General features: G+C 39.9%; 1 protein-coding gene across 1 annotated transcript in view; it reads left to right on the top strand.

Annotated features, from left to right (window-relative positions):
- Positions 1-12,990, top strand: part of LOC126262313 (uncharacterized) — an 84,370-nt gene that overhangs the window by 26,728 nt on the left and 44,652 nt on the right. The window contains exon 5 of the mRNA XM_049958864.1: positions 8,999-9,107. Coding sequence (XP_049814821.1) covers positions 8,999-9,107 — 109 coding nt within the window. The remainder of the gene's footprint in view (positions 1-8,998; positions 9,108-12,990) is intronic.

Genomic DNA, 12,990 nt, shown 5'->3' on the forward strand with positions numbered 1-12,990 from the left:
TAAGAATGTTGTTGTTAATTGCTCGAAGTCAGGAAAACTAACAAAAAAACTTTATGCAAAGTTCTTGGTAACAATATTAAAGTCATACATTACCAACAATGGATTTCTTGTGTTGGTGGGTCTGAGGGGTGGCCAAGTAGATTTGACATTGTGTCATGAGATGTTTATCAATGTGAAAGATGAAGTAACGTGTACTATGAAGATCATTCCACCCAAATGTGCATCTCTTTTCAACTCTGTGATGCATATTTCCATCACAAAGGGAAAAATCAAATTAAAAGACTACAAAGTGCCCATGAATTCCAACAACAACAGTGAGAATTATTGACAAGAGAACATGCAATTAAAGTACATTCAGTCTAGAGATGGGCAAAACTGTTCTTTTCAGAGATTGGATCAGAACTGTTCACTCCCTGAAATGAATTAGCTCTTTTTCATGACTCACGACTCATTTACAAAAGAAAATAAATGAAAGGCACATTGCCCTTTAAACTTGGTTTATTTCAGTACTATACCTGTATTTTGATCTTATTTGATCCTATTTTGAAGTAACACAGATAATGAGTAAGAATTTTGTATTGTTTATTGAAATTTCCACGATATGACAAAGTTTTTGATTATTGATTTATTTTGCACTAGCGTGGTTTTTTGGGTGATCGGAAAATGTTGTAACTTGAGATTTACATTAACAATATATTTGGCTATAATGTATTAAAATTTCATTAACCTCATACAAATACATCGCAAGCCATATATTTTTCCTTTCGAAGACGCCTAAAATCGCAAAATCCGTACCAGAATAAGAAAAAAAAATATAAATTTGACTGTAAAACGAAAGTGATGCATATAGCCTTACGCAGAATAAAACAAGGAAAATATTGGTGTATCACATTTTGCGATACGTTTATCGGTTCGCTCGTAATTAAAGCGTAAATTCGAGTGTCCATAATAAAAATCCTATAGTAAGAGGTGTCATCAGGAACCTAATCTAATCAGTTTAAACAAATAAAAATAAAATAAAAACAATTGATGTATACATAACATAATAATGTAATATACATAGCGGTATTACTACGAAGAACAATATCCAGTGGGGACAAACTCCGATGCAGAGGCGCTGAGTCGAGCAGGTCGAGCCGCGAGCTTTATTACTGCGTGAGCTGAGACCGCAGAGACCAGAGTGACACCAGAGCCGCTTTGCTCGACGCTCTGGCTAGAGTCGAGACGGTGGGGTGAGCGTTGAGCGGGCGAGTTCCGAGGGTGGGGGAAGCGGTGAACTCACCCGCTCGGAGCCAAATCGTCCGTTCCCTTGCGAGCCGGTTTTTGCAAGTAGTTCCAATGTTATCCGCTAGGTGGCTCTCTGTCCTGTTGCTCGCATCAACTGCCCAGAGGGCAGGACGTGCGACTGAAACGATCGCCGACAGAGTGCGATGCGAAGTTAAGCTGCGCCAGACACTGCACAGTGCACACGGCAGACGACGCACAGAGACTGCCCGGCATATGTGAAACACAAAATCCAATGGGGCACTGCACAATGCAGGCAGCCAAGGTAGAAGCAGGGCAGAGGCCGGCGCTGGCTGTGTTGTATGGCGTGCACTGTGCTCTGACCAGCAGAGGCGCTGCTGATATGCTCCGTCTCTCTCTCTCTCTCTCTCTCTCTCTCTCTCTGCCGTGGGAAACGTTTGGAGCTACCGTTCTTTTTTTCTGAATCACTGATTGTTCACTCCTTTGAAAGATTGAACTCTATGAATTAGTTCAAGAGCGGATCCCCCATCTCTAATTCAGTCATGCAGCATCAATTCAGTACTCTTGTTTTCACCCCAATGATTGGATATGCTTGGTATAATTCAAAATTGACAGAGGGAAGACCTTCATTTAAACACTTCAACAAAAAATGTTGTCCATTGAGGCATATTTTAGAAAATGTTCTTGTTAAAAAAACGCTTTCACAAAATGTGCATGGTTTGAATAGTATTTAAGTTTTAACTATTTCTGATCAGTACTCTAAAAAAGTAATATACCCTCTAATAATAAACAAAAAGCTGATAATTTCTAGAATTTTCATAAAATTTTCTTTCATTCAGTACTTCACGCAATTATGGAAATTAACTTTTAAATATGTAGAGGAATTAAATTAAAGTAATTTTAATTAAGTTAAATATATTAATGAGTGTGCCTGACCACTTCATCACATCACTAACTTGATAGTTACTGGGAAAAAAATCCCACACACTGCCCTTTAGAGAGCATTTTACCTTTTCCTATGGCCCAGTCAGGTGAGACACTTATCTGTTTCTACTCACACAGTTTCAGTGAAATTGTTGAGCCCTGCCCCATGCCCTCCCTTGTTAGTCATTTGTGTAATCTATATCTTGGGAGTATCTAGAGTTGAAAGCATGTCCATCTCAACTTTTTGCACCTTATTGTTCACGTATTTCAATGCTTCATATTTCCCCTGAAGTAATCCGAATTACTGACAGTGTTCTGTACTGGGACTTGAACCATGATCTTTACCTTATACACTGAAGAGCAAAAGAAACTGGTACACCAGCGTGATATTGTGCAGGGCCTCCACGAGCATCCAGAAGTGCCGCAACACAATATGGCATGGACTCGACTGCTAGAGGGAATTGACACCGTGAAACCTGCAGGACTGCCCTTAAATCTGTTGAGTGCAAGGGGGTGGAGATCTCTTCTGAACTGCACTTTCCAAGGCATCCCAGATATGCTCAATAATAATCAAGTCTGGGAGTTTAGTTGCCAGCGGAAGTGTTTAAACTCGGAAGAGTATTCCCGGAGCCAATCTGTTACAATTCTGAAAGTGAAGGATGTTGCATTCTCCTGCTGGAATTGCCCAAGTCCATCGAAATGCACAGTGCACATGAATGGACACAGGATGTCAAATTAAACACCTTTCAGCTGTGTAGTTTCCAAACTTATTTTATTTGCCGACCAGCTTCAGCGATTTTCTATACCATCTTCAGGCCCCTGACCGACGAGTAGGAAGATTCCACCTTGGTTCCGATCAAAACAGGGGCCAGCAATTCTGTCTTGCTACAACAGATAGCAGTATTGCCGGCTCCTGTTTTGATCAGAATCGAGATGATATCTTCCTATACATTGGTCAGGGGCGTGAATATGGCATAGTAAATCACTGAAACTGGTAGCCAAATAAAATAAGTTTGGAAACTAGATGTCTGAAAGGTGTTTAATTTGACATTCTGTATTGTACAGCTGAGTCCCACAACCATCTCTGAGAAGATGGATGTACAGAGACTGAATGGATGCAGATGATCAGACAGGATGCTTACGTGTGTGTCACCTATCAGAGTCATATCTAGGCATATCAGGGCTCCCATATCACTCCAATTGCACATGCTCCACACCATTACAGAGCCTCCACCAGCTTGAACAGTCCCCTGCTGAAGTGCAAGTTCCATGGATTCATGAGGTTGTCTCCATACCCGTACACGGCCATCTGCTCGATACAATTTGAAATGATACTCATCAGACCAGGCAACATGTTTCCAGTCATCAACAGTCCAATGGCAGTGTTGATGGGCCCAGATGATGCGTAAAGCTTTGTGCGGCGTGCACTTTGGGGTTTTTTAGGCTAGGCAGTAGTGCGAGGTGTCCTGATGAACACTCACCAGTCGACGTGCAGGCAGGGAAATCAACACGCGCTCAGTGTAAAGACACGTCAGCTATCAAGATATTAGCAGTAAATTTTCAGAATGTTCGGAATAAAGTTCCTGAATTTACTGCCCTGCAGGAAGCGTGTGGCGTGCAAATTATTCTCAGGACTGAGACCTGGCTGAACCCTGAGATAGGAAGTTCTGAAATATTTAGTGAGGGTTGGAATGTGTATCGGAAAGACAGATTAGACACTGTAGGAGGTGGTGTCTTCATTGCAGTTGACAAAAATATTGTGTGTACTGAGGTCGAAGTAGAGTGTGATTGTCAAGTTATGTGGACACGTTTAACAGGGCTAGGAGATATAAAGTTAATTTTTGGGTGTTATTACCGGCCACCAGGTTCCACCGTGACAGTTCTAGAATCATTCAAAGGTAGTCTACACTCTGTATCACAGAAGTACCCGGATCATGCTATATTAGTCAGAGGCAACTTCAACCTAGTATAGACTGGGATGTCTATGGATTCATTACAGGCGGTACAGACAAGCCGTCGTGTGAATTACTTTTGAACACATTAACCAAAAACTGTCTTGAGCAGCTAAATCGACAGCCAACGTGTAATGGAAATATTTTAGGTCTGGTAGCCACGAACAGACCAGACCTCATCGACGGTGTCAGTGTTGAGACAGGGATTAGTGATCATGATGTTTTCATTACGACTATAGTTACGAAAGTTAAGAAGTCAGTCAAGAAGGCTAGGAGAGTATTCTTACTAGAAAGAGCAGATAAGCAGTTGTTAGCATCTCACTTAGTAAATGAATCGACTTCATTTACTTCCGGTACGATGGACGTGGAAGAATTATGGGCAAATTTTAAACACATTGTAAATCACTCATTGGAGAAGTATGTGCCGAAAAAGTGGGTTATGGACGGAAAAGACCCACCATGGTTTAACAGCGCAATTCGGAGAATGCTCTGGAAGCAAAGACAGTTGCACTCGCGGTACAAGAAAGATCGGGAGAATGAGGACAGGCAAAAGTTAGTAGACATTCATGACGCTGTAAAAAGAGCGATGCGCGAAGCGTACAACCACTACCACCGTCATACCTTAGCAAAAGATCTTGCTGAAAACCCAAGGAAATTCTGGTCTTCCGTGGGTCAAAGGCTTCCATCCAGTCACTCACTGTTCAGTCTGGCCTGGCAACGGAAGACAGCAAAACGGAAGCAGAAATTTTAAATTTAGCATTTGAGAAATCTTTCACGCAGGAGGATCGTACAAACATACCTCCATTTGAGTCTCGTACAGATTCCCGTATGGAGGACATAGTGAGAGACATCCCTGGGGTTGTGAAGCAGCTGAATGGTTTGAAAATAAATAAATCACCAGGTCCTGATGGGATTCCAATTCGGTTTTACAGAGAGTACTCTACTGCATTGGCTCCTTACTTAGCTTGCATTTATCGCGAATCTCTTGCCCATCGTCAAGTCCCGAGTGACTGGAAGAAAGCACAGGCAACACCTGTATATAAGAAGGGTAGAAGGACAGATTCTCAAAATTACAGACCAATATCCTTAACCTCGGTTTGTTGCAGGATTCTCAAACATATTCTCAGTTCGAATATAATGAATTTCCTTGAGACTGAGAAGTTGCTGTCCATGCATCAGCACGGCTTTAGAAAGCGTTGCTCCTGCGAAACGCAACTCGCCTTTTTTTCACATGATATCTTGCAAACCATGGATGAAGGGTATCAGACGGATGCCATACTCCTTTAATTCCAGAAAGCGTTTGACCCGGTGCCCCACTGCAGACTCCTAACTAAGGGATTGGTTCCCAAATATGTGACTGGCTCAAAGACTTCTTAAGTAATAGAACCCAGTATGTTGTCCTCGATGGTGAGTGTTCCTCGATGGTGAGTGTTCATCGGAGGTGAGTGTTCATCGGAGGTGAGTGTTCATCGGAGGTGAGTGTTCATCGGAGGTGAGTGTTCATCGGAGGTGAGTGTTCATCGGAGGTGAGTGTTCATCGGAGGTGAGTGTTCATCGGAGGTGAGTGTTCATCGGAGGTGAGTGTTCATCGGAGGTGAGTGTTCATCGGAGGTGAGTGTTCATCGGAGGTGAGTGTTCATCGGAGGTGAGTGTTCATCGGAGGTGAGTGTTCATCGGAGGTGAGTGTTCATCGGAGGTGAGTGTTCATCGGAGGTGAGTGTTCATCGGAGGTGAGTGTTCATCGGAGGTGAGTGTTCATCGGAGGTGAGTGTTCATCGGAGGTGAGTGTTCATCGGAGGTGAGTGTTCATCGGAGGTGAGTGTTCATCGGAGGTGAGTGTTCATCGGAGGTGAGTGTTCATCGGAGGTGAGTGTTCATCGGAGGTGAGTGTTCATCGGATGTGAGTGTTCATCGGATGTGAGTGTTCATCGGATGTGAGTGTTCATCGGATGTGAGTGTTCATCGGAGGTGAGTGTTCATCGGAGGTGAGTGTTCATCGGAGGTGAGTGTTCATCGGAGGTGAGTGTTCATCGGAGGTGAGTGTTCATCGGAGGTGAGTGTTCATCGGAGGTGAGTGTTCATCGGAGGTGAGTGTTCATCGGAGGTGAGTGTTCATCGGAGGTGAGTGTTCATCGGAGGTGAGTGTTCATCGGAGGTGAGTGTTCATCGGAGGTGAGTGTTCATCGGAGGTGAGTGTATCATCTGGAGTGCCCCAGGGAAGTGTGGTAGGTCCGCTGTTATTTGCTGTCTACATAAATGATCTTTTGGATAGGGTGGATAGCAATGTGCAGCTGTTTGCTGATGAGGCTGTGGTGTACGGGAAGGTGTCGTCGTTGAGTGATTGTAGGAGGATATAAGATGACTTGGACAGGATTTGTGATTGGTGTAAAGAATGACAGGTAACTCTAAATATAGATAAATGTAAATTAATGCAGATGAATAGGAAAAAGAATCCCGTAATGTTTGAATACTCCATTAGTAGTGTAGCGCTTGACACAGTCACGTCGATTAAATATTTGGGCGTAACATTGCAGAGCAATATGAAGTGGGACAAGCATGTAATGGCAGTTGTGGGGAAGGCGGATAGTCGTCTTCAGTTCATTGGTAGAATTTTGGGAAGATGTGGTTCATCTGTAAAGGAGACCGCTTATAAAACACTAATATGACCTATTCTTGAGTACTGCTCGAGTGTTTGGGATCCCTATCAGGTGGGATTGAGGGAGGACATAGAAGCAATTCAGAGGCGGGCTGCTAGATTTGTTACTTGTAGGTTTGATCATCACGCGAGTGTTACGGAAAGGCTTCAGGAACTTTGGTGGGAGTCTCTAGAGGAAAGCAGGCATTCATTTCATGAATCACTACTGAGGAAATTTAGAGAACCAGCATTTGAGGCTGACTGCAGTACAATTTTACTGCCGCCAACTTATATTTTGTGGAAAGACCACAGAGATAAGATGAGAGAGATTAGGCTTCATACAGAGACATACAGGCAGTCATTTTTCCCTCGTTCTGTTTGGGAGTGGAACAGGGAGAGAAAATGCTAGTTGTGGTATGAGGTACCCTCCACCATGCACCGTATGGTGGATTGCGGAGTATGGATGTAGATGTAGATGTAGATGTAGATGTAGATGTGTCATGCAGTCATGAAGGGTACACGAGTGAGCCTTTGGCTCCAAAAGCCCATATTGATGATGTTTCGTTAAATGGTTTGCCCGCTCATGCTTGTTGGTGGCCCAACATCGAGATCTGCAGGAATTTGCAGAAGGGTTGCGCTTCTGTCATGTTAATGATTCTCTTCAGTTGTCATTGGTCCCGTTCTTACAGGATTGTTTTCTGGCCGCAGCGATGTTGGAGATTTGATGTTTTACCAGGTTCCTGACATTCATGGTACACTTGAGAAATGGTCGTACAAGAAAATTTCCACTTCATTGCTACCTCAGAGGTGATGTGTCCCATTGCTTGTGCCCCGACTATAACACTACATTCAAACTCACTTAAATCTTGATAACCTGCCATTATAGCAGCAGTAACTTATCTAACAACTGTACCGGACACTCACTGTCTGATATAGCTGTTGCCGACCACAGCGCTGTATTATTTCTTTTTACATATCTATGTATTTGAATATGCATGCCCATATCAGTTTCTTTGGCACTTCAGTGTATCTTAAATACTATATTAGCACTTTGATAATGCAGTACAAACTTTCAGTCTGACATAGCTGTCTTCTACTGTCACAGCTTCCAAGAGGTTCTCCTACATTCGTGGCTGGTCCCATGTAGTTCATGATAGACTAAGATTCTTGTTCATTCATTAATTTGTTTGTCATATTCCAGAGATCATGCATTGAAAGACGATGTTCAGAGATTTTGAACGATGCTAGGTATTTATTAACAAAAGACAGAGAGGTCTAAAAACTGAATCTGTTTACTGCATTATAACACAGTATAACTTTTTGTTAACACTGTGCATGCATCAGCTAAATGTAACCCAGTGATTTATTAGAAAAACTGCAACTTTAGAGAAAAGAGGTTGATTTCACAATTAAATTAAATAGCTGATGTATATCTTCTAATGATAGCCAAATATTTATTTGAATGCATTGGTATTTTTTAATGAATGTAGTTACACATGTCTGTAACATCAATACTGTTTATGAGACACAACTACTTCTCTTGCATTTTTACAAAGGCCACTTCTACTTCCAATGTAGCTAACAGGAATTTTCAGTCCTTGTATGTAGAACATCAGATGATGTGCACCCGAAGCGACTAATAATTTTTTTTAAAGTTGTTCTCAAGTCACAGTGTTGTGTAGAATTATAAAGGTATCAGACACATTCAACTTGTGTACTGCTTTTCCTAACCATGAGCTACTTATTTTAATCAGCATTTCAGTTGAAGTGCATATAGTGTATTTATGAGCATCAGCATTTACTATAAATGTATTCTGTTCTGCTGTGTGTGTTTATTTACTTCTCTTAAATCTTAATTCATTCTCTTTTTTGAATCAGTTGTAATTCATTCTCCTAGACTTTTTTTCTGTCTTCAGCTGAGTACCTAAGTAATGTTTTTACCTTACACAAATATACAGTCTACCTGCCGTTTTACTTTTCATTCTTGCCAGTAACATAGGAAAATTCTTTTAGTTCTGCAAAGCTGACATTGAATTTTCATTTCTAATTGCTTTTTGAACAGCCCTATCTTTCTTTGAATATAGGTTTTTTGCATGATATATGCTGTGAAGTTTAACTTGGGGATGTTTTAGACAAATGCTTACTTTTACCATTAAAACTGTATGTAGATTAGACTATTTGAAATCACGAATAGAAATTGTCAGTTTCTTCTAGTAATGGATTTTGTTTGTGTGTCTGTTAGGTTATCAATGGAACCTTATATTATAATCATAAACAACCCAGGGAAGTCATCACCAAAAAGCACCACCAGCAGAAGATACTGCAGAATGCACACATAGAAAGTGAAACAGGTAATGATTTAAAATAAAAACGGCCAAGACATTTTGTAGAAAATAAGTTGCTTTTTTGCAACTTTTGAGCATTATAGCTTTTGTTTATTATTATTATTGTTATTGAAACTTTCTGGCAGATTAAAACTGTGTGCCGGACCAAGACTTGAACTCAGGACCTTTGCCTTCTGTGGCCAAGTGCTCTACCAACTGAGCTACCCAAGCACGACTCGCGCCCCGTCCTCACAGCTTCAATTCTGCCAGTATCTTGTCTCCTACCTTCCAAAATTTCATTCTGGAAACATTCCCCAGGCTGTGGCTAAGCCATGTCTCCGCTATATCCTTTCTTCCAGGAATGCCAGTTGTGCAAGGTTCGCAGGAGAGCTTTTGTGAAGTTTGGAAGGTAGGAGACGAGATACTGGCAGAATTGAAGCTGTGAAGATGGGGCGTGAGTCGTGATTGGGTAGCGCAGTTGGTAGAGCACTTGCCCGTGAAAGGCAAAGGTCCCGATTTCGAGTGTCGATCCGGCACACAGTTTTAATCTGCCAAGAAGTTTCATATCAGCGCTCACTCCACTTCAGAGTGAAAATTTCATTCTGACTATTATTATTATTTCCTTCTTTCTTTCTTTTCTCAGACGTTATGTCTGGTCAAAAATGGAAAGTGACGCGGACCTTGATCAAGCGTGACTTCCTTTTAACTGTTCGGTATATGTTATATTGCATTTAGGAACTTTCGGGTAGTTGAACATGTATCAATAATTACTGATTTCTGTAGTTGTATATATAAGTTTGGATGTAGCTGTATTGCATTGATGTACTGGTGGATATTGTGTGGTATGACTCCTGTAGTTGATAGTATAATTGGTATAATGTCAACTTTATCCTGATGCCACATGTCCTTGACTTCCTCAGCCAGTTGGATTTATTTTTCAATTTTTTCTCCTGTTTTCTTTTGTATATTTGTGGTATTGGGTATGGATATTTCGATTAGTTGTGTTAATTTCTTCTTTTTATTGGTGAGTATGATGTCAGGTTTGTTATGTGGTGTTGTTTTATCTGTTATAATGGTTCTGTTGCAGTATAATTTGTTTGGATGTAGCTGTATTGCATTGATGTACTGGTGGATATTGTGTGGTATGACTCCTGTAGTTGATAGTATATTATTATTCTTTACTTTCTCAGACGTTAAATCTGGTTAAAAATGGAAAGTGACGCGGACCTTGATCAAGCGTCACTTCCTTTTAACTGTATGGTATGTGTTATATTGCATTTAGGAACTTTCGGGTAATTGAACATGTATCAATAATTACTGATTTCTGTAGTTGTATATATAAGTTTGGATGTAGCTGTATTGCATTGATGTACTGGTGGATATTGTGTGGTATGACTCCTGTAGTTGATAGTATAATTGGTATAATGTCAACTTTATCCTGATGCCACATATCCTTGACTTCCTCAGCCAGTTGGATGTATTTTTCAATTTTTTCTCCTGTTTTCTTCTGTATATTTGTTGTATTGGGTATGGATATTTCGATTAGTTGTGTTAATTTCTTCTTTTTATTGGTGAGTATGATGTCAGGTTTGTTATGTGGTGTTGTTTTATCTGTTATAATGGTTCTGTTCCAGTATAATTTGAATTCATCATTCTCCAGTACACTTTGTGGTGCATACTTGTATGTGGAACATGTTGTTTTATAAGTTTATGTTGTAAGGCAAGCTGTTGATGTATTATTTTTGCTACATTGTCATGTCTTCTGGGGTATTCTGTATTTGCTAGTATTGTACATCCGCTTGTGATGTGATCTACTGTTCCTATTTGTTGTTTGCGAAGTCTGCATTTATCTGTTGTGGTATTGGGATCTTTAATAATATGCTTGCTGTAATATCTGGTGTTTATTGTTTAATCCTGTATTGCAATCATGAATCCTTCCGTCTCACTGTATATATTGCCTTTTCTTAGCCATGTGTTGGATGCGTCTTGATCGATGTGTGGCTGTGTTAAATGATTCGGGTGCTTGCCATGTAGTGTTTTCTTTTTCCAATTTATTTTCTTCGTGTCTGTTGATGTTATGTGATCTAAAGGGTTGTAGAAGTGGTTATGAAATTGCAATGGTGTAGCCGATGTATTTATATGAGTGATTGCTTTGTGTATTTTGCTAGTTTCTGCTCGTTCTGTAAAGAATTTTCTTAAATTGTCTACCTGTCCATAATGTAGGTTTTTTATGTCGATAAGTCCCCTTCCTCCTTCCTTTCTGCTTAATGTGAATCTTTCTGTTGCTGAATGTATGTGATGTATTCTATATTTGTGGCATTGTGATCGTGTAAGTGTATTGAGCGCTTCTAGGTCTGTGTTATTCCATTTCACTACTCCAAATGAGTAGGTCAATATTGGTATAGCATAAGTATTTATAGCTTTTGTCTTGTTTCTTGCTGTCAATTCTGTTTTCAGTATTTTTGTTAGTCTTTGTCTATATTTTTCTTTTAGTTCTTCTTTAATATTTGTATTATCTATTCCTATTTTTTGTCTGTATCCTAGATATTTATAGGCATCTGTTTTTTCCATCGCTTCTATGCAGTCGCTGTGGTTATCAAGTATGTAATCTTCTTGTTTAGTGTGTTTTCCCTTGACTACGCTATTTTTCTTACATTTGTCTGTTCCAAAAGCCATATTTATATCATTGCTGAATACTTCTGTTATCTTTAGTAATTGGTTGATTTGTTGATTTGTTGCTGCCAGTAGTTTTAGATCATCCATGTATAGCAAATGTGTGATTTTGTGTGGGTATGTTCCAGTAATATTGTATCCATAATTTGTATTATTTAGCATGTTGGATAGTGGGTTCAGGGCAAGGCAGAACCAGAAAGGACTTAATGAGTCTCCTTGGTATATTCCACGCTTAATCTGTATTGGCTGTGATGTGATATTATTTGAATTTGTTTGGATATTAAGTGTGGTTTTCCAATTTTTCATTACTATGTTTAGGAACTGTATCAATTTAGGATCTACTTTGTATATTTCCAATATTTGTAGTAACCATGAGTGGGGTACACTATCAAAAGCTTTTTGGTAATCAATGTATGCATAGTGTAGTGACCTCTGTTTAGTTTTAGCTTGATATGTCACCTCTGCATCTATTATCAGTTGCTCTTTACATCCTCGTGCTCCTTTGCAGCAGCCTTTTTGTTCTTCATTTATAATTTTGTTCTGTGTTGTATGTGTCATTAATTTCTGTGTAATGACTGGAGTTAATATTTTGTATATTGTTGGTAGGCATGTTATGGGGCAATATTTTGCTGGGTTTGCTGTGTCTGCTTGATCTTTAGGTTTCAGATAAGTTATTCCATGTGTAAGTGTATCAGGGAATGTGTATGGGTCTGCAATGTAACTGTTAAATAATTTAGTTAGATGTGAATGTGTTGAGGTGAACTTCTTTAGCTAGAAATTTGCTATTTTATCTTTTCCAGGGGCTTTCCAATTGTGAGTAGAATTAATTGCTTGGGTGACTTCATGTTGCAAAATTATCACTTCAGGCATTTGTGGTATCATCTTGTATGTGTCTGTTTCTGCTTGTATCCACCGTGCATGCCTGTTATGTTGTACCGGGTTTGACCATATGTTGCTCCAGAAGTGTTCCATGTCTGTTATGTTTGGTGGATTGTCTATTTTAATGTGTGTGTTATCTATTGTATGGTAAAATTTCTTTTGGTTTGTGTTGAATGTTTGGTTTTGTTTCCTTCTATTTTCACTTTTTTTGTATCTTCTAAGTCGTTTCGCCAATGCTTGTAATTTCTGTTTCTTTTCATCTAATTGCTCTATTGCTTCTTGTTGTGAGATTTTACCTAACCTTTTTCGTTTTTTTTCTGACATTTCATTTCTTATAAATTGTGTTAGCTGTCCGATG

This window comes from Schistocerca nitens, chromosome 6 (genome assembly GCF_023898315.1).
Source record: "Schistocerca nitens isolate TAMUIC-IGC-003100 chromosome 6, iqSchNite1.1, whole genome shotgun sequence".
In the NCBI taxonomy this organism is placed as follows: domain Eukaryota; kingdom Metazoa; phylum Arthropoda; class Insecta; order Orthoptera; family Acrididae; genus Schistocerca; species Schistocerca nitens.